Raw genomic sequence first — 26,677 nt, 5'->3', positions numbered from 1 at the left:
CTGTATTATCGGGGGTGATGTATTATCGGGGTGATGTATTATCGGGGTGATGTATTATCGGGGTGCTGTATTATCGGGGGTGCTGTATTATCGGGGTGCTGTATTATCGGGGGTGATGTATTATCGGGGGTGATGTATTATCGGGGTGCTGTATTATCGGGGTGCTGTATTATCGGGGGTGATGTATTATCGGGGTGCTGTATTATCGGGGGTGATGTATTATCGGGGGTGATGTATTATCGGGGTGCTGTATTATCGGGGTGCTGTATTATCGGGGGTGATGGATTATCGGGGGTGATGTATTATCGGGGTGATGTATTATCGGGGTGATGTATTATCGGGGTGTTGTATTATCGGGGGTGATGTATTATCGGGGTGATGTATTATCGGGGGTGATGTATTATCGGGGTGCTGTATTATCGGGGGTGATGTATTATCGGGGTGCTGTATTATCGGGGGTGTTGTATTATCGGGGTGATGTATTATCGGGGGTGATGTATTATCGGGGTGATGTATTATCGGGGTGATGTATTATCGGGGGTGATGTATTATCGGGGTGATGTATTATCGGGGGTGATGTATTATCGGGGTGCTGTATTATCGGGGGTGTTGTATTATCGGGGGTGATGTATTATCGGGGTGCTGTATTATCGGGGTGCTGTATTATCGGGGGTGATGTATTATCGGGGGTGCTGTATTATCGGGGTGATGTATTATCGGGATGATGTATTATCGGGGGTGATGTATTATCGGGGTGATGTATTATCGGGATGATGTATTATCGGGGGTGATGTATTATCTGGGGTGATGTATTATCGGGGGTGATGTATTATCGGGGGTGATGTATTATCGGGGTGCTGTATTATCGGGGGTGATGTATTATCGGGGGTGCTGTATTATCGGGGTGATGTATTATCGGGATGATGTATTATCGGGGGTGATGTATTATCTGGGGTGATGTATTATCGGGGGTGATGTATTATCGGGGGTGATGTATTATCGGGGTGATGTATTATCGGGATGATGTATTATCGGGGGTGATGTATTATCGGGGTGCTGTATTATCGGGGTGCTGTATTATCGGGGAGCTGTATTATCGGGGGTGATGTATTATCGGGGTGATGTATTATCGGGGTGATGTATTATCGGGGTGCTGTATTATCGGGGTGCTGTATTATCGGGGAGCTGTATTATCGGGGTGATGTATTATCGGGGTGATGTATTATCGGGGTGCTGTATTATCGGGGGTGCTGTATTATCGGGGTGCTGTATTATCGGGGTGCTGTATTATAGGGGGTGATGTATAATCGGGGGTGCTGTATTATCGGGGTGATGTATTATAGGGGGTGATGTATTATCGGGGTGCTGTATTATCGGGGTGCTGTATTATCGGGGGTGATGTATTATCGGGGTGATGTATTATCGGGGTGATGTATTATCGGGGTGCTGTATTATCGGGGGTGCTGTATTATCGGGGTGCTGTATTATCGGGGTGCTGTATTATCGGGGGTGATGTATTATCGGGGGTGCTGTATTATCGGGGTGATGTATTATCGGGGGTGATGTATTATCGGGGTGCTGTATTATCGGGGTGCTGTATTATCGGGGAGCTGTATTATCGGGGGTGCTGTATTATCGGGGTGATGTATTATAGGGGGTGATGTATTATCGGGGTGCTGTATTATCGGGGTGCTGTATTATCGGGGGTGATGTATTATCGGGGTGATGTATTATCGGGGTGATGTATTATCGGGGTGCTGTATTATCGGGGGTGCTGTATTATCGGGGTGCTGTATTATCGGGGGTGATGTATTATCGGGGGTGCTGTATTATCGGGGGTGCTGTATTATCGGGGTGCTGTATTATCGGGGGTGATGTATTATCGGGGTGCTGTATTATCGGGGGTGATGTATTATCGGGGGTGCTGTATTATCGGGGTGCTGTATTATCGGGGTGCTGTATTATCGGGGTGATGTATTATCGGGGGTGATGTATTATCGGGGGTGATGTATTATCGGGGGTGCTGTATTATCGGGGTGCTGTATTATCGGGGGTGCTGTATTATCGGGGGTGCTGTATTATCGGGGTGCTGTATTATCGGGGGTGATGTATTATCGGGGTGCTGTATTATCGGGGGTGATGTATTATCGGGGGTGCTGTATTATCGGGGTGCTGTATTATCGGGGGTGCTGTATTATCGGGGTGCTGTATTATCGGGGGTGATGTATTATCGGGGGTGATGTATTATCGGGGGTGCTGTATTATCGGGGGTGCTGTATTATCGGGGTGCTGTATTATCGGGGGTGATGTATTATCGGGGTGCTGTATTATCGGGGGTGATGTATTATCGGGGGTGCTGTATTATCGGGGTGCTGTATTATCGGGGGTGCTGTATTATCGGGGGTGCTGTATTATCGGGGTGCTGTATTATCGGGGGTGCTGTATTATCGGGGGTGATGTATTATCGGGGGTGCTGTATTATCGGGGGTGCTCTATTATCGGGGTGCTGTATTATCGGGGGTGCTGTATTATCGGGGGTGATGTATTATCGGGGTGATGTATTATCGGGGGTGATGTATTATCGGGGTGCTGTATTATCGGGGGTGATGTATTATCGGGGTGCTGTATTATCGGGGGTGATGTATTATCGGGGGTGCTGTATTATCGGGGGTGCTCTATTATCGGGGTGCTGTATTATCGGGGGTGCTGTATTATCGGGGGTGATGTATTATCGGGGGTGATGTATTATCGGGGTGATGTATTATCGGGGGTGATGTATTATCGGGGTGCTGTATTATCGGGGGTGCTGTATTATCGGGGTGCTGTATTATCGGGGTTGACGTATTATCGGGGGTGATGTATTATCGGGGGTGCTGTATTATCGGGGGTGGTGTATTATCGGGGGTGGTGTATTATCGGGGGTGCTGTATTATCGGGGTGCTGTATTATCGGGGGTGCTGTATTATCGGGGTGCTGTATTATCGGGGGTGCTGTATTATCGGGGGTGATGTATTATCGGGGGTGATGTATTATCGGGGGTGATGTATTATCGGGGGTGATGTATTATCGGGGGTGATGTATTATCGGGGTGCTGTATTATCGGGGGTGCTGTATTATCGGAGTGATGTATTATCGGGGTGATGTATTATCGGGGTGCTGTATTATCGGGGGTGCTGTATTATCGGGGGTGATGTATTATCGGGGTGCTGTATTATCGGGGGTGCTGTATTATCGGGGTGATGTATTATCGGGGGTGATGTATTATCGGGGTGCTGTATTATCGGGGGTGCTGTATTATCGGAGTGATGTATTATCGGGGGTGATGTATTATCGGGGTGCTGTATTATCGGGGGTGCTGTATTATCGGAGTGATGTATTATCGGGGGTGATGTATTATCGGGGTGCTGTATTATCGGGGTGATGTATTATCGGGGGTGATGTATTATCGGGGTGCTGTATTATCGGGGGTGCTGTATTATCGGGGGTGATGTATTATCGGGGTGCTGTATTCTCGGGGTGCTGTATTATCGGGGGTGATGTATTATCGGGGGTGATGTATTATCGGGGGTGCTGTATTATCGGGGTGCTGTATTATCGGGGTGCTGTATTATCGGGGTGATGTATTATCGGGGTGCTGTATTATCGGGGGTGATGTATTATCGGGGTGCTGTATTATCGGGGGTGCTGTATTATCGGTGGTGATGTGTTATCGGTGTGCTGTATTATCGGGGTGTTGTATTATCGGGGTGCTGTATTATCGGGGGTGCTGTATTATCGGGGGTGCTGTATTATCGGGGTGCTGTATTATCGGGGTGCTGTATTATCGGGGGTGCTGTATTATCGGGGTGCTGTATTATCGGGGGTGATGTATTATCGGGGTGCTGTATTATCGGGGTGCTGTATTATCGGGGGTGATGTGTTATCGGTGTGCTGTATTATCGGGGTGTTGTATTATCGGGGTGCTGTATTATCGGGGGTGCTGTATTATCGGGGTGCTGTATTATCGGGGTGCTGTATTATCGGGGGTGCTGTATTATCGGGGTGTTGTATTATCGGGGGTGATGTATTATCGGGGGTGCTGTATTATCGGGGTGCTGTATTATCGGGGGTGCTGTATTATCGGGGGTGATGTATTATCGGGGGTGATGTATTATCGGGGTGCTGTATTATCGGGGTGATGTATTATCGGGGTGATGTATTATCGGGGGTGATGTATTATCGGGGTGCTGTATTATCGGGGGTGATGTATTATCGGGGTGCTGTATTATCGGGGTGCTGTATTATCGGGGGTGCTGTATTATCGGGGTGCTGTATTATCGGGGGTGCTGTAATATCGGGGGTGCTGTATTATCGGGGGTGATGTATTATCGGGGGTGATGTATTATCGGGGGTGATGTATTATCGGGGGTGATGTATTATCGGGGTGCTGTATTATCGGGGTGCTGTATTATCGGGGTGCTGTATTATCGGGGTGCTGTATTATCGGGGTGATGTATTATCGGGGGTGATGTATTATCGGGGGTGATGTATTATCGGGGTGATGTATTATCGGGGTGCTGTATTATCGGGGGTGTTGTATTATCGGGGGTGATGTATTATCGGGGTGATGTATTATCGGGGGTGATGTATTATCGGGGTGCTGTATTATCGGGGGTGTTGTATTATCGGGGGTGATGTATTATCGGGGTGCTGTATTATCGGGGTGCTGTATTATCGGGGGTGATGTATTATCGGGGTGATGTATTATCGGGGGTGATGTATTATCGGGGGTGATGTATTATCGGGGTGATGTATTATCGGGGGTGATGTATTATCGGGGGTGATGTATTATCGGGGTGATGTATTATCGGGGGTGATGTATTATCGGGGTGCTGTATTATCGGGGAGCTGTATTATCGGGGGTGCTGTATTATCGGGGTGATGTATTATAGGGGGTGCTGTATTATCGGGGTGCTGTATTATCGGGGGTGATGTATTATCGGGGTGATGTATTATCGGGGGTGATGTATTATCGGGGTGCTGTATTATCGGGGGTGATGTATTATCGGGGGTGCTGTATTATCGGGGTGCTGTATTATCGGGGGTGCTGTATTATCGGGGGTGATGTATTATCGGGGGTGATGTATTATCGGGGGTGATGTATTATCGGGGGTGCTGTATTATCGGGGGTGCTCTATTATCGGGGTGCTGTATTATCGGGGGTGCTGTATTATCGGGGGTGCTGTATTATCGGGGGTGCTGTATTATCGGGGTGCTGTATTATCGGGGGTGATGTATTATCGGGGTGCTGTATTATCGGGGGTGATGTATTATCGGGGGTGCTGTATTATCGGGGTGCTGTATTATCGGGGGTGCTGTATTATCGGGGTGCTGTATTATCGGGGGTGATGTATTATCGGGGTGCTGTATTATCGGGGGTGATGTATTATCGGGGGTGCTGTATTATCGGGGGTGCTCTATTATCGGGGTGCTGTATTATCGGGGGTGCTGTATTATCGGGGGTGATGTATTATCGGGGGTGATGTATTATCGGGGTGATGTATTATCGGGGGTGATGTATTATCGGGGTGCTGTATTATCGGGGGTGATGTATTATCGGGGTGCTGTATTATCGGGGGTGATGTATTATCGGGGGTGCTGTATTATCGGGGGTGCTCTATTATCGGGGTGCTGTATTATCGGGGGTGATGTATTATCGGGGTGCTGTATTATCGGGGTGCTGTATTATCGGGGGTGATGTATTATCGGGGTGATGTATTATCGGGGTGATGTATTATCGGGTTGCTGTATTATCGGGGGTGCTGTATTATCGGGGTGCTGTATTATCGGGGTGCTGTATTATCGGGGGTGATGTATTATCGGGGTGATGTATTATCGGGGGTGATGTATTATCGGGGTGATGTATTATCGGGGGTGATGTATTATCGGGGGTGCTGTATTATCGGGGTGATGTATTATCGGGGGTGATGTATTATCGGGGTGCTGTATTATCGGGGTGCTGTATTATCGGGGAGCTGTATTATCGGGGGTGCTGTATTATCGGGGTGATGTATTATAGGGGGTGATGTATTATCGGGGTGCTGTATTATCGGGGTGCTGTATTATCGGGGGTGATGTATTATCGGGGTGATGTATTATCGGGGTGATGTATTATCGGGTTGCTGTATTATCGGGGGTGCTGTATTATCGGGGTGCTGTATTATCGGGGTGCTGTATTATCGGGGGTGATGTATTATCGGGGGTGCTGTATTATCGGGGGTGCTGTATTATCGGGGTGCTGTATTATCGGGGGTGATGTATTATCGGGGTGCTGTATTATCGGGGGTGATGTATTATCGGGGGTGCTGTATTATCGGGGTGCTGTATTATCGGGGGTGCTGTATTATCGGGGTGCTGTATTATCGGGGGTGATGTATTATCGGGGGTGATGTATTATCGGGGGTGCTGTATTATCGGGGGTGATGTATTATCGGGGGTGCTGTATTATCGGGGGTGCTGTATTATCGGGGTGCTGTATTATCGGGGGTGCTGTATTATCGGGGGTGCTGTATTATCGGGGTGCTGTATTATCGGGGGTGCTGTATTATCGGGGGTGATGTATTATCGGGGGTGCTGTATTATCGGGGGTGCTCTATTATCGGGGTGCTGTATTATCGGGGGTGCTGTATTATCGGGGGTGCTGTATTATCGGGGGTGCTGTATTATCGGGGGTGGTGTATTATCGGGGGTGATGTATTATCGGGGGTGCTGTATTATCGGGGTGCTGTATTATCGGGGGTGATGTATTATCGGGGTGCTGTATTATCGGGGGTGCTGTATTATCGGGGGTGCTGTATTATCGGGGGTGATGTATTATCGGGGTGATGTATTATCGGGGTGCTGTATTATCAGGGGTGCTGTATTATCGGGGGTGCTGTATTATCGGGGTGATGTATTATCGGGGGTGATGTATTATCGGGGTGATGTATTATCGGGGGTGATGTATTATCGGGGTGCTGTATTATCGGGGTGCTGTATTATCGGGGGTGCTGTATTATCGGGGGTGATGTATTATCGGGGGTGATGTATTATCGGGGGTGCTGTATTATCGGGGGTGATGTATTATCGGGGTGCTGTATTATCGGGGGTGCTGTATTATCGGGGGTGATGTATTATCGGGGGTGATGTATTATCGGGGTGCTGTATTATCGGGTGTGATGTATTATCGGGGTGCTGTATTATCGGGGTGCTGTATTATCGGGGTGATGTATTATCGGGGTGCTGTATTATCGGGTGTGATGTATTATCGGGGTGCTGTATTATCGGGGTGCTGTATTATCGGGGTGATGTATTATCGGGGTGCTGTATTATCGGGTGTGATGTATTATCGGGGTGCTGTATTATCGGGGTGCTGTATTATCGGGGGTGATGTATTATCGGGGGTGCTGTATTATCGGGGTGTTGTATTATCGGGGTGCTGTATTATCGGTGTGCTGTATTATCGGGGTGCTGTATTATCGGGGTGCTGTATTATCGGGGGTGCTGTATTATCGGGGGTGCTGTATTATCGGGGTGCTGTATTATCGCGGGTGCTGTATTATCGGGGTGTTGTATTATCGGGGGTGATGTATTATCGGGGGTGCTGTATTATCGGGGTGCTGTATTATCGGGGGTGCTGTATTATCGGGGTGCTGTATTATCGGGGGTGCTGTATTATCGGGGTGTTGTATTATCGGGGGTGCTGTATTATCGGGGGTGCTGTATTATCGGGGGTGCTGTATTATCGGGGGTGCTGTATTATCGGGGGTGATGTATTAACGGGGTGCTGTATTATCGGGGTGCTGTATTATCGGGGGTGATGAATTATCGGGGTGCTGTATTATCGGGGGTGATGTATTATCGGGGTGCTGTATTATCGGGGTGCTGTATTATCGGGGTGCTGTATTATCGGGGTGCTGTATTATCGGGGGTGCTGTATTATCGGGGGTGCTGTATTATCGGGGTGCTGTATTATCGGGGTGCTGTATTATCGGGGTGCTGTATTATCGGGGTGCTGTATTATCGGGGTGCTGTATTATCGGGGTGCTGTATTATCGGGGGTGATGTATTATCGGGGTGCTGTATTATCGGGGTGCTGTATTATCGGGGTGCTGTATTATCGGGGTGCTGTATTATCGGGGGTGCTGTATTATCGGGGTGCCATCCTTCACAGGAGATATTAAACTGAGACCCCATATGTTTGTTCTGCATCGGTTTGGATGAATGTTAAAGAGTCCATGTACTTCAACACAAGCCTGGAATTCTCCAGACGTCCTCCTAATATTCCTCTATCAACCAACTCCACCAAAAACAAGTTCCCCTCTTTGCTGTTTGTGGGATCTTGCTGTGTGCAAAATGCCTGCTGCAATTTGCCAACTGTCACTGCCTTTAAAGTAATTCAGTGTAAGTGAAGCACTTCCTGTGTTACGTGCTGTGGAAGTACAATCCTTTCTGGTCATGGTTTGCAGTTTTGACGTTGAGGATATTCTTGTAAATTTATTTCATGGTCTGGGGATCTCCTGTGGAGTTGCTCCCGATAAGATGGATAATGCGCTGTTTTATACCAAAGCAATGTAACACTATTCTTCTGCTGCTGACACTAAGCTGCAGGCCACACTCAGGCCACAAAGTCCAATTACTGTAAAACCTGATGTCACTGAGAGGCTAATTGTTATCGGTGGGGGTAGTTTGCAGATTGGCAGGCACTTGTAAAGTTCCTGCTCCAGGTGTGAAGAGACCAGCACAAATTGACTGGTTTTCTTTCTCTTTTCCATACTTTGATGCGTTGACTTTGAAATAGTCACCAGTAAGTCTCCTGAGGCAGAGAACATGGGAGTGAAGACTGAACAAAGCCATCAGGTGAAGTGGGGTTAGAATGTATTCAGGCGGAATAGGGAAGGAAAAAGGGCAGGGAGGTGGCAGTATTGATCAAAGATACTATTACAGACCTGGTATTGGATGGTGTGTTTGAGGATTCAAAGACAGAATCTACTCGGTTGGAGTTAAGGAACAGAAGAGGTGCTGTATTGCTGCTGGGTGTTTACTATAGACCCCCAAATCATGGGAAGGAGATGGAGGAGCAAATCTGCAAACAATTTTTTGAAAGATGCAAAAACAACAGAGCAGTGATAATGGGGGACTTCAATTATCCTAATATAGACTGGGGGGGAAACAGTCCAAAGGGCAAGGAGGGGGAGGAATTCCTGAAATGTGTGCAAGAGAATTTTCTTGATCAGTATGTTTCCAGTCCAATGAGGAAGGAAGCAGTTCTAGATCTAGTTCTGGGGAATGAAGTGGGGCAAGTGGAGCAAGTTTCAGTGGGGGAGCATTTGGGAAACAGTGATCACAATATCGTTAGGTTTAGAGTAGTTATGGAACGGGATGAGGAACAATCGAAAGTGAAGATACTCAATTGGAAGAGGGTTAATTTCAGTGAGTTGGAAAGGGATCTGGCCCAGGTAGATTGAAAACAAAGATTAACAGGAAAACAGTAAATGACCAATGGAAGGCCTTCAAAGAGGAGATTGTTCGGGTACACCCCTATGAGGGGGAAAGGAAGGGCATCCAAAACTAGAGCTTCCTGGATGACTAAAGATATAGAGATTCAAATGAAGCAGAAAAAGGAGGCTTATGGTAAATGTCAGGATAATAATACAAGAGAGAATCAAGCTGAATACAGAAAGTACAGAGGAGAATTGAAAAAGGAAATAAGAGGGGCAAAGAAAGTGTATGAGAAAACAATAGTGGGTAACAGAAAAGGAAATCCAAAAGTCTTTTATAAATATATAAATAGTAAAAGGGTAGTCAAAGGAAGGGTGGGGCCGATTAGGGACCAAAAAGGACCTTCTTGTGGAGGCAGAGGGCATGACTGAGGTACTGAATGAATGCTTCACATCCGTCTTCACAAAGCAAGAGGATGCTGCCAATGTCACAGTAAAGGAGAAGAGGGGTAGAGAAATTGGAAAGGATAAAAACAGATAAAGAGGAGGCACTTAAAAGATTGGCAGTGCTCAAAGTAGAAAAATCACACGGTCCCGATGGGATGCATCCTCAGTTATTGAGGGAAGTAAGGGTGGAAATTTTGGAGGCTCTGGCCACAATCTTCCAATCCTCCTTAGATATGAGGACGGTGCCAGAGGACAGGAGGATTGCAAATGTTACACCCCTGTTCAATAAAGGGGAGAGGGATAAACCCGGCCATTACAGGCCAGTCAGTCTAATGTCGATGGTGGGGAAACCTTTAGAGACAATAATCTGGGACAAGATTAATTGGCACTTGGAAAAACATGGGTTAATAAATAAAAGTCAGCACGGTTTTGTTAAAGGCAAATCGTGTCTGACAAACTTAATTGAGTTCCTTGATGAAGTAACGGAGAGGGTTGATGAGGGTAGTGCGGTTGATGTTGTGTATATGGACTTTCAAAAGGTGGTTGATAAAGTACCACATAATAAACTTATTAATAAAATTAAAACTCATGGGATTAAAGGGACAGTGGCAGCGTGGATACAAAATTGGCTAGGGGACAGAAAGTAGAGAGTAGTGGTGAAGTTTCTCAGACTGGAGGAAAGTATATAGTGGTGTTCCCCAGGGGTCAATATTAGGACCACTGCTCTTTTTGATATATTTTGACATGGACTTGGGTATACAGGGTATAATCTCAAAATTTGCAAATGACACGAAACTCAGAAATGTAGTAAGCAATGTGAAGGATTGTAACAGACTTCAGGAGGACATAGACAGACTGGTGAAATGGACAGACACCTGGCAGATGAAATTTAATGCAGAGAAGCATGATGTGATGCATTTTGGAAGGAAGAATGAGGAGAGGCAATATAAACTAAATGGTACAATTTTAAAGGGAGTGCAGGAACGGGGAGACCTGGGGGTGCACATAAAAAATCTTTGAAGATGGCAGGACAGGTTGAGAAGATGGTTGAAAAAGCATTTGGGATCGTGCATATAAATAGAGACAGAGTACAAAAGCAAGGAAGTTATGCTAAACCTTTATAAATCACTGGTTAGGCCTCAGCGGGAATATTGTGTCCAATTCTGGGCAGCACACTCTAGGAAGGATGTCAAGACCTTAGAGAGGGTGCAGAGGAGATTTACTGGAATGGTACCAGGGATGAGGGACTTCAGTTATGTGGAGAGACTGGAGAAGCTGGGATTGTTCTCCTTAGAACAGAGAAGGTTAAGGGGAGATTGAATAGCGATATTCAAAATTATGAAGGATTTTGATAGATACAAAGGGAGAAGCTGTTTCCAGTGGCAGGAGGGTCGGTAACCAGAGGACACAGGTAATTGACAAAAGAACCAGAGGGGAAGATGAGGAGAATTTTTTTTACGCAGCGAGTTGTAATGATCTGGAATGCGCTGCCTGAAAGGGCGGTGGAAGCAGATTCAATAATAACTTTCAAAAAGGAATTGGATAAATACTTAAAATACTTAAAATACTTAAAAAGGAAAAATTTGCAGGGCTATGGGGAAAGATCAGGGGAGTGGGACTAATTGGATAGCTCTTTCAAAGAGCCGGCACAGGCACAATGGGCCAAATGGCCTCCTTCTGTGCTGTATGATTCTATGATTCTAGGGGCGGGGGATAATTGAACCAAGCGCCCAGTCATAATTCAATCCCAATTTTAGTCATACACTCTGTCCTTATTTTTATACAATACTTTGATTTTAAATTATTATTATAGTTAAATAGCAAACCCCATGACAACTTGGGAAGCAGGAAAGTAGAGTTGGGAGTTTCTCTGGTGGACGGGCTGAGGAACTGGGAGACACATACTGAGGTGGTACAGCCATGGTAGGAGGGGCGTCATTACAGCGTGACCAGTTAATACAGACAGTTTCCATGATAAATATGGTCATAGGAGTTTATAATGGCAGTGTATGCAGAATGAGATTTTGAATAATTTATATAGGTATGAGTTTTTACAGCGAAACAAAAAAGATTTTTAAAAATATTACCTTTTTCCTTTTGTGACCTAGGTTCAAATCCATCATGGACGCTGAGCCAGGTTGTGCTCTCCGACTAGGTGGCACAGGAGGCTGAGGCCCTGGCCTTTCACCTGCAGGACCTGGGTTAAAACAAAAACTGTACTTTAATGACAGGAACTATCTCACTGCTCGCACAAAGTCTCCAGAAATACTGAGCAAACTTTGCTCAACAATATTAACTGTGGCTTGTCAATTATCTTAAGACTTTGCAAACAGTGCCAGGCATTTCTAGAGCAGCAGAGTTATCATGGTGACGGTGTGTTACAATATTGCATGGGACACAATGGCTCTTACTTCAAAGAGGAACTTCCAAACCGGCGGGACGCAAATTACTCGAACCCACCCACATCCAACCTGGAACTCAAACTCACCTTCTTGATACAGGAATTGTCCCCTTGGATTGGAAAGCTGCCAATGCCACTCCATTATTTAAGAAGGGTAGGAGAGATAAACCAAGAAATTACAGGCCTATTAGTCTAACGTCAGTTGTGGGAAGTTATTAGAATCAATTATTAGGGACAGAGTGACTGAGCATTTGGACAAATATGAGCTGATCAGAGAGAGCCAGCATGAACGGGTAAGTCATGTCTAACGTACCTAGTTGAATTTTTTGAGGCGGTCACTAATGTGGTAGATAAGGGAATGTCTGTGGATGTTATTTATATGGATTTCGGGAGGCATTTGATAAGGTTCCACAGTAGAGACTGTTAACAAAAATGAGAGCGCTTGGAATTGGAGGCAACCTTATGAACATGAGTAGGGAGTTGGTTAGCAGAGGGTAAGGATAATGGGTCTTTACTCCAATTGGTAGGATGTGACTAGTGGTGTCTCCCAGGGCTCAATTATAAAATGGGGGCACAGAGGCCCCGATTTTAAGGGGGGGGGGTGTGTATGATAGACACGAGCCCCGAAGTGGGTGGCGAACTCGGGGAGTCCGGGGAGGAGGAGTCTCTCTGGTCTTAACGGCCGGGCCTGATTTGCATGAATTTTCTCTGACTCCCGCATGGCCAGACCCATTGCCTGGCCAGAGGGCAGGAGCAGGAATTCGGCGGCAGGCGTTCCCAGCTAAGTGTCGGGAGGGGGCTCTGGATGCGATCGGGGGGGGGGAGTGAGGGTGCCTGGGGTAAGAGAGGCCTGGATGGAGCAGCCCTGCCCCTCCAGGCCCACAGGGAAACCTAAAATAACACTTTAAAACTTATCTGCTGGGCCTCATCTGGCCCGCGATTTTCCTCCCAGCAGGTTTGGCCTGGGGGTGGGGGAAGGCCTCGGAATAAAATTACTGACATCATTGGGTCTGATCTGCATGTTTAAAATATGACCCCACTGCCTCCCTGCGGGTGTCCTGCTCAAAAGAGCATGAGGAGATATTTTAACTGTCTCCCAAGCCCGGTGTCTGCCAGGGGCAGGGAGTTAAAATGGGGCCCAGCGTTTCTCCACGCCCAGGGCTGCCTGTCCTCAGCCCACGGTCCCGAGCAAAGGCTAAGTGCTCTCCCATGGGGGAGGGAGGACTACTGGGAGCAGGACTGGCAGAGGCCCACCACTCGGTTTCTGACTTTGAGACAAGAAGAGACAAAGGACGGGAAAATCAAAAGAATTCAGAGCAAAAAGACAAACTTCACACCAACAAACTCACAACAAACATTAAACAGCAGCTCACAACAATAACCTGCCTAAGAAAATCAGAAGCTACATTTTTATACAGATCTACATCACTCATCCGGTCTGAAAATCTGCCAAATAATTCAGAATCCCCCAGCCCTGACTGTGTCCCTTCGACTCTGACGATAATGGCTGCCTCAGGTATTAATTGTGTGACATGTCAACATGGTCCATTCAAACACGGGCTCCATGGAGGTCCTTTGCAAAGAAGCAGAAACCAAACCTTCCATCTTTGCAATGGGGCATTTGTCAGAAAACTGGCCTTTCTAAACCATACAGAAGTCTATATAACAAAGGGTTAATCCTTGAATTGTGTAAAGCTGAAACTCAAACAAAGGAGTTATACTTGCCAATGTTCCAAGAGGTTTAAATTGAGACTATTTCCTGCTTGGCTGGAGTCTAAATGCGACCTGTTGAGGCCATGGGCCTGTGGGCTGAGTAATGGGTTGTGGTTCTTGCGAAAGGTCCAATAAGTAAAGAAAGGCCTTGGGAAGGCATTGGGGTGAGGATAGAATTCATCCTTCTGAGTGATCACCTGCTCCTGTCCCTCAAGGGGGAAAATAAGGTCATCCTTTGTCCACCCCTAAACTGGAAGGTTCAGAGACGGTTAGAAGAGGGTCATTAGACAGTTTCTACAAATGACAGAATGTAAAAAGTTGGGGAAAACATTTGACACGTTTCCACAAACAACAGAGGGAGGGGGAAACAGAGAGAGAGAGAAAGAGAGACAGAGAGAGAGAGGGCAGAGAGACAGAGAGAGAGAGGGCAGAGAGACAGAGAGAGAGACAGACAGAGAGACAGAGAGAGAGACAGAGAGAGACAGAAACAGAGAGACAGAGAGAGAGAGAGAGACAGAGAGAGAGAGAAACAGAGAGAGGCAGAGACAGAGACAGAGACAGAGAGGGACAGAAAGAGCGAAACATACAGACAGAGCGTAAGAGAGACAGAGTGAGAGAGAGAAACAGAGCGAGAGAGAGAGAGACAGAGCGAGAGAGAGACAGAGCGAGAGAGAGACAGAGCGAGAGAGAGACAGAGCGAGAGAGAGACAGAGCGAGAGAGAGAGACAGAGCGAGAGAGAGAGACAGAGCGAGAGAGAGAGAGCGAGAGAGAGACAGAGCGAGAGAGAGACAGAGCGAGAGAGAGACAGAGCGAGAGAGAGACAAAGAAAGTCTTAAAGTTGTAAAATTAAGCAAGTTAAGTTTTTAATCAAACTGATGTGGAGGGTCGAAATGAGGCTCCTGGGCAATTGCAGGAAGGCTCCTCCCACTGCGTATGTACAGAGGATAGGTGCGCTCTTAGGTACATAATGGTAAGTACATCACAGTAGGTACACTGCTAGATGCATTATAGCAAGTAAATGTCATTAGGTGTCAACCTTGGCTCAGTGGCCCCGTCTGTCCACTCAGGTGGAGGTAAAAGCTCCCACGGCACTATTTGGAGAAGAGCAGGGAAGTTCTCCTCAGTGTCCGGGCCAATATTTATCCCTCAACCAAAATTTTAATACAATTATTTGGTTAATATATCACATTGCTGTTTGTGGGATCTTGCACAAATTGGCTGCTGCGTTTCCTACATTACAAAAGTAACTACACTTCAAAAATAGTTAATTGGCTTTGGGAAATCCAAACAGGTCATGAAAGGTGCCATAGAAATGCAAGTTAGTTTGTTCTTCCCTCCTTACATACTAAGTGGCTAATGGCAGGCTCGTCCAGCACTACAGGTGCTCGTCCATCCTACCAAACTCGGTGTTACAACTTTCACTTGTCTACAGCAGATATTCTCTTGGGTTAAGTATCACCAACCACTCCTACATTTGGGCATCGTGTCCTCTATGATCTGGAGTGCACCTTTGCTGTCCGATATCTATATAAATTATAGCATAACCAGGGAGGGTCATTACAGTAAGAGCTCTTCTATGTGTACTGGATACGATGATCTTACAAGCACTGCCATCTTTTCGGAAGGCAGACTGAAAAGCACTCTAATGAGACAAAGTTAACTGTAAACTAATAAACTGGCTTATTTTACATCAAATAAATGAATGAACCGAATGAAGTTTTCCAGTGCGATATATGCATAAATAATAAATTACACAACTCCGCCCCTCTGTGATGGCTGAACTCACTCACAAGGTCGAGCAGCCCCTGTAGTAACCAGCACTAACCTTTCCTCATGTTCACGCCTCGTTGTGGAGTCTCATAGCCTCCCTCACTGGCCGAAGAGGAAAGTGAGACCTCTCTGTATCTCCGGCCGTTCCACGCACAGACTGCTCTAGACTGACTTCTCCAGAGAGAAAGAGAGAGAGAGAAAGGATGACTGCTGACCTCAGTGCTCTGTGTTGAACATTGCCTCGCTGAGCGACCAAACAAAGTTAGCACCTAGAATGGGAAACCTCCCCCTTGCGGAGAGAGCGTGGGCCACTACAGTCTGTTTAGCCAAGCCCCCGCCAGCCCTGCACCACTGAGCAAACTAATGAAATCTCACTCTATCACTAAGGGTGTGAACATCGTTAGGGTGTCTTCAATGACCACTGACTCAAAGCTGATATAAATATGCAGAGAGTGGGCAGTTCCGACCGGTATTCACCTAATTGTCTTCATCAAGCGTCTAAATGGCCAGTGTGTCTCTGGGAGCTATCCCTTTGTAAACCGACTGTAAACTCCATTCCAAATCATAACATAAATTAAACAAAGCCCCTTCCGGGATAAACAGGCTATGGGTAAAGTGCAGGAGCAGTGAGCACTGACTGCCATGAGCGCAGGAAGTCCAGAGTCACCTCACCCACTCCACAGGAGTGACACCAGGCATTGAGTTTGCTTTACTTCCCTGGGATCAGTCCGACTCTCTGCTGTTCGTGATCTCAGCCCCTCAACATGTGTAAAAGGTAACACGTAAACAGCTGGCTGTGAGATTCTGTGTTGATTACAAAGAAATATATCAATCCCTGGGACTGGGGGCAGCGGACTGCCTGACATCTCCAGCATTTACTCACCAGCATACTCCCTGCATCAGAAATAATGAGAAATTTCAAAAATCCTTTTGTATAAAAAGCAAAGCAAAGTAATCGCAGGTGCAGTAGTGAGGCCAGTGCTCACTGACACAGACCGCTGGCCTGCAGACAGGACAAGGTAAGAAATCAAAACCAGGAAACAACTCAACACATATCATAACTGAGGGGGAGAAAACTGGGCCACAGCAGAGCTAGAACGTAAACCAGGAGACTGAGCCCCAAACAGGAGCGTGGGAACCCCCAACACAAGGCACCCCCGCACCCCCTGTAACCTATACCATGTGTACCCTGAGACGGGGATTCCATCTGTCTGTCTACTTGTCTTTCTATCTAGCGTCCATTCTTTCCATCTATCTTTCTGCACATTCCTCTGTCGAACTGTCCATCTATACATGTAAACACCGGTTGTATCTATCTCCAAATCTACCTGTCTGTCTGTCCACCTCTCTAATCGTCTTCAATCTGTCTGGACGGCCCATTTCAAACTGCACCCCAATTTCAGCCTGGTCATGTCTCACTGAATAATTTCCTCTTACCTAGGCTTTATCTTTCTCCCATTGTTCAGTCCCTCCCGACCTAGAATCATAGAATCATAGAAAGGTTACAGCATGGACGGAGGCTATTCGGACCATCGAGTCCGCGCCGGCTCTATGTAAGAGCGATCCAGCCAGTCCCACCCCCCCACCCTATCCCCATAGCCCTGCAACTTCTTTACATTCGACTACTTATCCAGTTCCCTTTTGAAGACCATGATTGAATCTGCCTCCACCACCCCCTCAGGCAGTGCATTCCAGATCCTAACCACTCGCTGTGTAAAAAAGTTTTACCTCATGTCATCTTTGGTTCTTTTGCCAATCACCTTAAATCTGTGCCCTCTGGTTCTTGACCCTTCCGCCAATGGGAACAGTTTCTCTCTATCTACTCTGTCTAGACCCTTCATGATTTTGAATACATTTATCAAATCTCCTCACGACCTTCTCTGTTCCAAGGAGAACAACCCCAGCTTCTCCAGTCTATCCACTGGAATCATTCTAGTAAATCTCTTCTGCACCCTCTCTAAGGCCTTCACATCCTTCCTAAAGTGCGGTGCCCAGAATTGGACACAATACTCCAGTTGTGGTCGAACCAGTGTTTTATAAAGGTTCATCATGACTTCCTTACTTTTGTACTCTATCCCTCCATTTATAATGCCCAAGATCCCGTATGCTTTTTTAACCGCTTTCTCAACCTGCCCGGCCACCTTCAACGATTTGTGCACATATACCCCCAGATCTCTCTGTTCCTGTTCCCCTTTTAGAATTGTGCCCTCTAGTTTATATTGCCTCTCCTCGTTCTTCCTACCGAAATGTATCACCTCGCATTTTTCCACATTAAACTTCATCTGCCAAGTGTCCGCCCATGTCACCAGCCTGTCTATATCCTCTTGAAGTCTATCACTATCCTCCTCACTGTTTACTACCCTTCCAAGTTTTGTGCCATCTGCAAATTTGGAAATTATGCCCTGTACACCCAAGTCCAAGTCATTAATATGTGTCAAGAAAAGCAGTGGTCCCAGCACCGACCCCTGGGGAACACCACTGTACACCTCCCTCCAGTCCGAAAAACAACCGTTCACCACTACTCTCTGTTTCCTGTTACTCAGCCAATTCTGTATCCATGTGGCTACTGCCCCCTTTATTCCATGGGCTGCAATCTTGATGAGAAGCCTATTATGCAGCACTTTATCAAATGCCTTTTGAAAGTCCATATACACCATATCAACTGCATTGCCCACATCAAGCTTCTCTGTTACCTCATCAAAAAACTCAATCAAGTTAAACACGATTTGCCTTTAACAGCCTTTGCAGTGCTGGCTTTCCCTAATCAATCCACACTCGTCCAAGTGACTGTTAATTCTGTCCCGGATTATCATTTCTAAAAGTTTCCCCACCACTGAGGTTAAACTGACTGGCCTGTAGTTGCTGGGTTTATCCTTACACCCTTTTTTGATCAAGGGTGTAACATTTGCAATTCTCCAGTCCTCTGGCACCACCCCCCGTATCTAAGGATGTTTGGAAGATTGTGGCCAGTACCTCCGCAATTTCCACCCTTACTTCCCTCAGCAACCTAGGATGCATCCCATCCGGACCGGGTGACTTATCGACTTTAAGTACAGCCAGCCTTTCTAGTACCTCTTCTTTATCAATTTTTAGCCCATCCAGTATCTCAACTATATCTTCTTTTACTGAGACTCTGGCAGCATCTTCTTCCTTGGTAAAGACAGATGCAAAGTACTCATTTAGTACCTCGGCCATCCCCTCTGCCTCCATGAGTAAATTTCCTTTATGGTCCCTAATCTGCCCCACCCCTCCTCTTACTACCCATTTACCGTTTACATGCCTAAAGAAGACTTTTGGATTCCCTTTTATGTTGGCCGCCAGTCTATTCTCATACTCTCTCTTTGCCCCTCTTATTTCCTTTTTCACTTCCCCTCTGAACTTTCTATATTCTGCCTGGTTCTCACTTGTATTACCAACCTGACATCCGTCACAGGCCCCTTTTATCTGCTTTATCTGACTCTCTATCTCTTTTGTCATCCAGGGACCTCTGGCCTCTATCTAGACTCTATCGTTCCCCTATTGTCCAGTCCCTTCCCACCTCTATCTAGACTCTACGGGGGTTAAATTGGATAACCCCCGAAAACGGGCATGGGGATCATGGTTTGTGATTAACCCGCGCCCGTTCATTGCGCTGCAGGCAGCGTGTTACATTCGTGCAGTAGAATCATAGAATCATAGAAGTTACAACATGGAAACAGGCCCTTCGGCCCAACATGTCCATGTCGCCCAGTTTATACCACTAAGCTAGTCCCAATTGCCTGCACTTGGCCCATATCCCTCGATACCCATCTTCCCCATGTAACTGTCCAAATGCTTTTTAAAAGACAAAATTGTACCCGCCTCTACTACTGCCTCTGGCAGCTCGTTCCAGACACTCACCACCCTTTGAGTGAAAAAATTGCCCCTCTGGATCCTTTTGTATCTCTCCCCTCTCACCTTAAATCTGTGCCCCCTCGTTATAGACTCCCCTACCTTTGGGAAAAGATTTTGACTATCGACCTTATCTATGCCCCTCATTATTTTATAGACTTCTATAAGATCACCCCTTAACCTCCTACTCTCCAGGGAATAAAGTCCCAGTCTGTCTAACCTCTCCCTGTAAGTCAAACCATCAAGTCCCGGTAGCATCCTAGTAAATCTTTTCTGCACTCTTTCTAGTTTAATAATATCCTTTCTATAATAGGGTGACCAGAACTGTACACAGTACTCCAAGTGTGGCCTCACCAATGCCCTGTACAACTTCAACAAGACATCCCAACTCCTGCATTCAATGTTCTGACCAATGAAACCAAGCATGCTGAATGCCTTCTTCACCACCCTATCCACCTGTGACTCCACTTTCAAGGAGCTATGAATCTGTACTCCTAGATCTCTTTGTTCTATAACTCTCCCCAACGCCCTACCATTAACGGAGTAGGTCCTGGCCCGATTCGATCTACCAAAATGCATCACCTCACATTTATCTAAATTAAACTCCATCTGCCATTCATCGGCCCACTGGCCCAATTTATCAAGATCCCGTTGCAATCCTAGATAACCTTCTTCACTGTCCACAATGCCACCAATCTTGGTGTCATCTGCAAACTTACTAACCATGCCTCCTAAATTCTCATCCAAATCATTAATATAAATAACAAATAACAGCGGACCCAGCACCGATCCCTGAGGCACACCGCTGGACACAGGCATCCAGTTTGAAAAACAACCCTCTACAACCACCCTCTGTCTTCTGTCGTCAAGCCAATTTTGTATCCAATTGGCTACCTCACCTTGGATCCCATGAGATTTAACCTTATGTAACAACCTACCATGCGGTACCTTGTCAAATGCTTTGCTGAAGTCCATGTAGACCACGTCTACTGCACAGCCCTCATCTATCTTCTTGGTTACCCCTTCAAAAAACTCAATCAAATTCGTGAGACATGATTTTCCTCTCACAAAACCATGCTGACTGTTCCTAATTAGTCCCTGCCTCTCCAAATGCCTGTAGATTCTGTCCCTCAGAATACCCTCTAACAACTTACCCACTACAGATGTCAGGCTCACTGGTCTGTAGTTCCCAGGCTTTTCCCTGCCGCCCTTCTTAAACAAAGGCACAACATTTGCTACCCTCCAATCTTCAGGCACCTCACCTGTAGCGGTGGATGATTCAAATATCTCTGCTAGGGGACCCGCAATTTCCTCCCTAACCTCCCATAACGTCCTGGGATACATTTCATCAGGTCCCGGAGATTTATCTACCTTGATGCGCGTTAAGACTTCCAGCACCTCCCTCTCTGTAATATGTACACTCCTCAAGACATCACTATTTATTTCCCCAAGTTCCCTAACATCCATGCCTTTCTCAACCGTAAATACCGATGTGAAATATTCATTCAGGATCTCACCCATCTCTTGTGGTTCCGCACATAGATGACCTTGTTGATCCTTAAGAGGCCCTACTCTCTCCCTTGTTACCCTTTTGTCCTTTATGTATTTGTAGAAGCTCTTTGGATTCACCTTTGCCTGATCTGCCAAAGCAATCTCATATCCCCTTTTTGCCCTCCTGATTTCTCTCTTAACTCTACTCCGGCAATCTCTATACTCTTCAAGGGATCCACTTGATCCCAGCTGCCTATGCATGTCATATGCCTCCTTCTTATTTTTGACTAGTGCCTCAATCTCCCGAGTCATCCAAGGTTCCCTACTTCTACCAGCCTTGCCCTTCACTTTATAAGGAATGTGCTTACACTGAACCCTGGTTAACACACTTTTGAAAGCCTCCCACTTACCAGACGTCCCTTTGCCTGCCAACAGACTCTCCCAATCAACTTCTGAAAGTTCCTGTCTAATACCATCAAAATTGGCCTTTCCCCAATTTAGAATTTTAACTTTTGGGCCAGACCTATCCTTCTCCATAGCTATCTTAAAACTAATGGAATTATGATCACTGGTCCCAAAGTGATCCCTCACTAACACTTCTGTCACCTGCCCTTCCTTATTTCCCAAGAGGAGGTCAAGTTTTGCCCCCTCTCTTTACATGATTGCTGTGTGCAGCCAGTGCTATCTGTGCTGTTCATTGGCTGCACGCATCAGCAGGGAGCCTGATAACACGTGTGGCTAGTACCACTTAAAGGCAGCCTGCATCTCTTAAAGGGAAAATGCATTGTGGCTGCAAGAAGTGGTGGGAGTCGTTGGTGAACTGAATCGGTGCTGTAATATATTGAAGAATGGCTGAACACGCGAGAGAGCTTGCACCAAGATTCTTTGATAATGCACTGGAGGCGTTGGTGCAGGACATGGTGAGAAGGAGAGGCAACCTGTATCCGCAGTGGGGCAGGAGGCCCTCCAGACATACGCTGAAGAGGCAGTGGGAGGAAGTAGTCGACAAGGTCAATGCCAGGAGCATCCCACCACGAACAGGAATGCAAAACAGGAAGAAGTTCAATGAACTGACACGAGTTGTCAAGGTGAGTGAGTTAATGCTACAAGTGGCATCTCTTACCAACTGCACCACTAGCCTCACCCTCTGCTAAATTCACCACACCTCCCATCACCCCACTACCAACAATCTCTATCAATCAGTACTCAACTGTTCACATGATTCCTCTCACCCTCACACACTTAGCAGTGTTGCAAGCCTCACACCCACAACTCACACACAGGCAGCTATTCAACCATGACAGCCCCATCACCTAAACATCTTGCAGGACACTCACTGACATACTTCCCTCTTGCAGGTGACAATGGCACATAACAGGAGGCAGCAACAGAGAGCTGGAGGAGGACATGTGTGCCCACACGTTTTAACCCCCATGGAGGAGACAGTGCTAGCCATCATTGAAAGGGCCATCGCTGAGGCCGCAGCCACTGGCAACGCTGGAGGGATCGATGATGAGGGTCTCTCTAAACCTAATCCTCCTTCCCTCTTCCCACTTCTCCCTCATCCCACAATCTTTTCTGACTTATGCGCTGCAGGTGGTGTAAGCAGCATTTCTTACTTTCTCCTCTCCCCACTCCACAACTCAACCCATGTCCCTTTGTCATTCCAGATACCCAAGAATTGGAACCTTCCCAGACAGAGGAGGGAGAGGAAGACGACAGTGATGATGAAGACACACTGTTGCTCGATCTTACACTCGCAGCCACCAGCTCAGAGACTGAGGCTAGGGTAGAGGAGGGATCTGCATGTGGTGAGACACCGGGCACAAGTGCGCAGGAGCCGGGGCGGGGGGAATGGATACTGCAGGTGCCAGCTCGCCAGAGGGCGAGGTCGCACAATGGTACTGTTGCAGAGGAGTCAGATGATGACTCCGATGGGCCAGGCTACAGAAGAAGGCTGATGGGCCGACACCACCAAGTGCTTGGGGCACTAGAAAGTTTTCCAGAAGTACACAATGTCAAGGAGCATGGAGGAGTCCAGCTCTAACTTGGCACAGAGCTTGGAGCCATCCTTTCCCACATGTGGTCACCTCAATCAGCAAAGCCGTGGAACCCACAGCGTCTGATGACCAATGTCACAGCTTCCACCGCAGCACAAACATCTACCATCCAAGGTCTGACTGCTGCATTTGGAAGCTCAGACTGCTGCTGTCGTGGCTCTGGGTCCCACTATTGAAAGGGGCTTCCAGGGCATCACAGCTGTCCAGCAATCTGTTCTCCAGCTGATCACCAGGAGTGCTGAGGCACCGCCCCGGGAGAGTGGCAGGGCGCCATGGGAGACGAACCTGCTGTCCTCTCTCAGGATGACAGCATTCCTGCTCCCACCCCTGCCTCTCCACCAGTGCCCTTGCTGTTGCCTGTCAGCCAGTCAGGCCAGATTGCTACAGCCCAGGCCGTGATGGTGCAGACTGCATCCGGGCCTCCCCGGCCCAGAGCTCCTCGAGGTCATCCTCCACGGCCATCTGCACACTCCTCCATTGAAGGTCAGCAGCCTTCCATCACCCATAGGAGCACGAGGAAAGGTAAAGGCAGACGAACGACAGGCACTGAGGGAATGTACAAAGGTGAAGAGTTTCATTTCATATGCATTATTTAATGAGTGAATTGATAAATTTGGATTTGAATTTGGATTTGAATTTGCATTTGGTTTTGGTGGTGGTTTTTATTTCTGCGGTGAACTGAGGGAGGAAACAATATTTGTTGTCAGAAAGAGGACGATGTGATGGTCAGAGAGAGAGGAAAGGTGAGGAGTGTGGGACTGGTAGTGAAGAGGGGAGGTGGAGTTGAGGTTACTGGTATCGCTCAAGAATAATCTGACCACGTGGAGCCCTGGCAGAAAGGGCCTTGGAGCCTCCCTTCCTCGTCCTCCACCTCCTCTGCACTTCCTCCTCCTTCTCCTCCTCCTTCCTCGTCTAGCAGCTTACCCTGCTCTGCGAGGCCTCTCTTCATTCTCCCAGTCATGTTCAATTCCCAGAGGAAGCCCGACCAGGCCACCCATGCCTGGAATCAACTTTTTTCAGCACAATATTTAAATGACACAAAAATGACTGCAAGATCAGCCAGACACACCCTGGAGAGTAGTTACTTCAACTTTAGCCAAGTATAGGAAACTTTCAAAACAGGGTACAATTGTACCAGCAGCCAGCAGAAATAATCCAGCAACCTGGAAACACGTCATGCTCCCTTTAAATAGTGCTGGGGGGGGGGGTCGTTCATGCCGTTTAATGTTGTGTTCAGCTGTGTGAGGCTAAGACAGGGCGCTGGGTGCAATGTGGAGTCGCAAAATGGCAGCAGCATACAGGCAAAAAAGGGAAGCTTATGTCAGACACCGAGAGCTCAATACTGCAGAAAGCCTAGAGGAGGATAGAAAGTGCAGGGGTGAAATTAAAAAGGAAATTAGGAAAGCAAAGAGAGGGCATGAAAAATTACTGGCAAGTAAAATCAAGGAAAACCCAAAAATGTTTTATAAATACATAAAGAGCAAGAGGAAAACTGAGGAAAGAGTAGGGCCTATTAGAGACCAAAAAGGTAACCTGTGTGTGGAGGTGGAAGATGTGGGGATGGTTCTTAATGAATACTTTGCATCTGTCTTCACAAATGAGGAGGGATGTGAGATATTGGAATGGATAAACATAGTGAGAGAGGAAGTATTAAGGGGATTAGCATCTTTGAAAGTGGATAAATCGCCAGGCCCGGATGAAATGTATCCCAGACTGTTAAAAGAAGCCAGGGAGGAAATAGCGGAGGCTCTGACCATCATTTTCCAATCCTCCCTGGATACAGGCATAGTGCCGGAGGATTGGAGGACTGCTAACGTTGTACCGTTGTTTAGAAAGGGAGAAAGAGTTGGACCGAGTAATTACAGGCCAGTCAGTCTAACCTCGGTGGTGGGCAAATTATTGGAATCAATTCTGAGGGACAGCATAAATCGTCATTTAGAAAGGCACAGATTAATCAAGGACAGTCAGCATGGATTTGTTAAGGGAAGGTCATGTCTGACTAACTTGATTGAATTTTTTGAGCAGGTAACAAGGAGGGTTGATGAGGGTAACGCATTTAATGTAGTGTACATGGATTTTAGAAAGGCTTTTAACAAGGTCCAACATCACAGAATCATAGAATCATAGAAAGGTTACAGCAAGGAAGGAGGCCATTCAGCCCATTGAGTCCAAGCCGGCTCTATGCAAGAGCAATCCAGCAAGTCCCACTCCCCCGCCCTATCCCCATAGCCCTGTAAGTTTTTTACTTTCAAGTACTTATCCAGTTCCCTTTTGAAAGCCATGATTGAATCTGCCTCCACCACCCCCTCAGGCAGTGCATTCCAGATCCTAACCACTCGCTGTGTAAATAAGTTTTTCCTCATGTCACCTTTGGATCTTTTGCCAATCACCTTAAATCTGTGTCCTCTGGGTCTTGAATCTTCCACCAATGGGAACAGTTTCTCTCTATCTACTCTGTCTAAACCCTTCATGATTTTGAATACCTCGATCAAATCTTCTCTCAACCTTCTCTGCTCTGAGGAGAACAACCCCAGCTTCTCCAGTCTATCCACATAACTAAAGTCCCTCATCCCTGGAATCATTCTAGTAAATCTCCTCTGCACCCTCTCTAAGGCCTTCACATCTTTCCTAAAGTGCGGTGCCCAGAACTGGACACAATACTCCAGTTGAGGCCGTACAAGTGTTTTATAAAGGTTCATCATGACTTCCTTACTTTTGTACTCTATGCTTCTATTTATAAAGCCCGGGATCCCATATGCTTTTTTAACTGCTTTCTCAACCTGCCCTGCCACCTTCAATGACTTGTGCACATATACCCCCAGATCTCTCTGTTCCTGGACCCCTTTTAGAATTGTTCCCTCCAGTTTATATTGCCTCTCCTCGTTCTTCCTACCGAAATGTATCACTTCGCATTTTTCTGCATTAAATTTCATCTGCCACGTGTCCGCCCATGTCACCAGCCTGTCTATATCCTCTTGAAGTCTATCACTATCCTCCTCACTGTTCACTACACTTCCAAGTTTCGTGTCATCTGCAAATTTGGAAATTGTGCCCTCTACACCCAAGTTCAAGTCCTTAATATATATCAAGAAAAGCAGTGTTCCCAGCACTGACCCCGGGGAACACCACTGTACACCTCCCTCCAGTCCGAAAAATAACCGTTCACCACTACTCTCTGTCATTTAGCCAATTCTGTATCCATGTTGTTACTGCCCCCTTTATTCCATGGGCTGCAATCTTGATGATAAGCCTACCATGCGGCACTTTATCAAACGCCTTTTGAAAGTCCATATTCACCACATCAACTGCATTGCCCTCATCTACCCTCTGTTACCTCAGCAAAAAACTATCAGGTTAGTTAAACATGATTAGCCTTTAACAAATCCGTGCTGGCTTTCCCTAATCAATCCAGACTCGTCCAAGTGACTGTTAATTCTGTCCCGGATTATCGTTTCTAAAAGTTTCC

At 46.9% G+C, this 26,677-nt stretch overlaps 1 protein-coding gene across 3 annotated transcripts in view; it reads right to left on the bottom strand.

Moving 5' to 3' along the window:
- Positions 1-26,677, bottom strand: part of LOC137305855 (transmembrane protein 229B-like) — an 80,318-nt gene that overhangs the window by 26,955 nt on the left and 26,686 nt on the right. Inside the window, exons 1-3 of one of the 3 annotated variants that reach the window (XM_067974791.1) lie at positions 15,846-15,939; positions 14,032-14,269; positions 11,993-12,102 (exon numbers count right to left, since the gene is read on the bottom strand). In XM_067974791.1, coding sequence (XP_067830892.1) covers positions 11,993-12,028 — 36 coding nt within the window. In that variant the 5' untranslated portion in view covers positions 12,029-12,102; positions 14,032-14,269; positions 15,846-15,939. Of the gene's footprint in view, positions 1-11,992; positions 12,103-14,031; positions 14,270-15,845; positions 15,940-26,677 lie in introns of those variants that run through there. The other 2 variants (XM_067974792.1, XM_067974790.1) reach the window with 2 other exon arrangements.

This window comes from Heptranchias perlo, chromosome 41, assembly GCF_035084215.1.
Source record: "Heptranchias perlo isolate sHepPer1 chromosome 41, sHepPer1.hap1, whole genome shotgun sequence".
Taxonomy (NCBI): domain Eukaryota; kingdom Metazoa; phylum Chordata; class Chondrichthyes; order Hexanchiformes; family Hexanchidae; genus Heptranchias; species Heptranchias perlo.
This window is presented reverse-complemented; position numbering and strand designations above follow the sequence as displayed.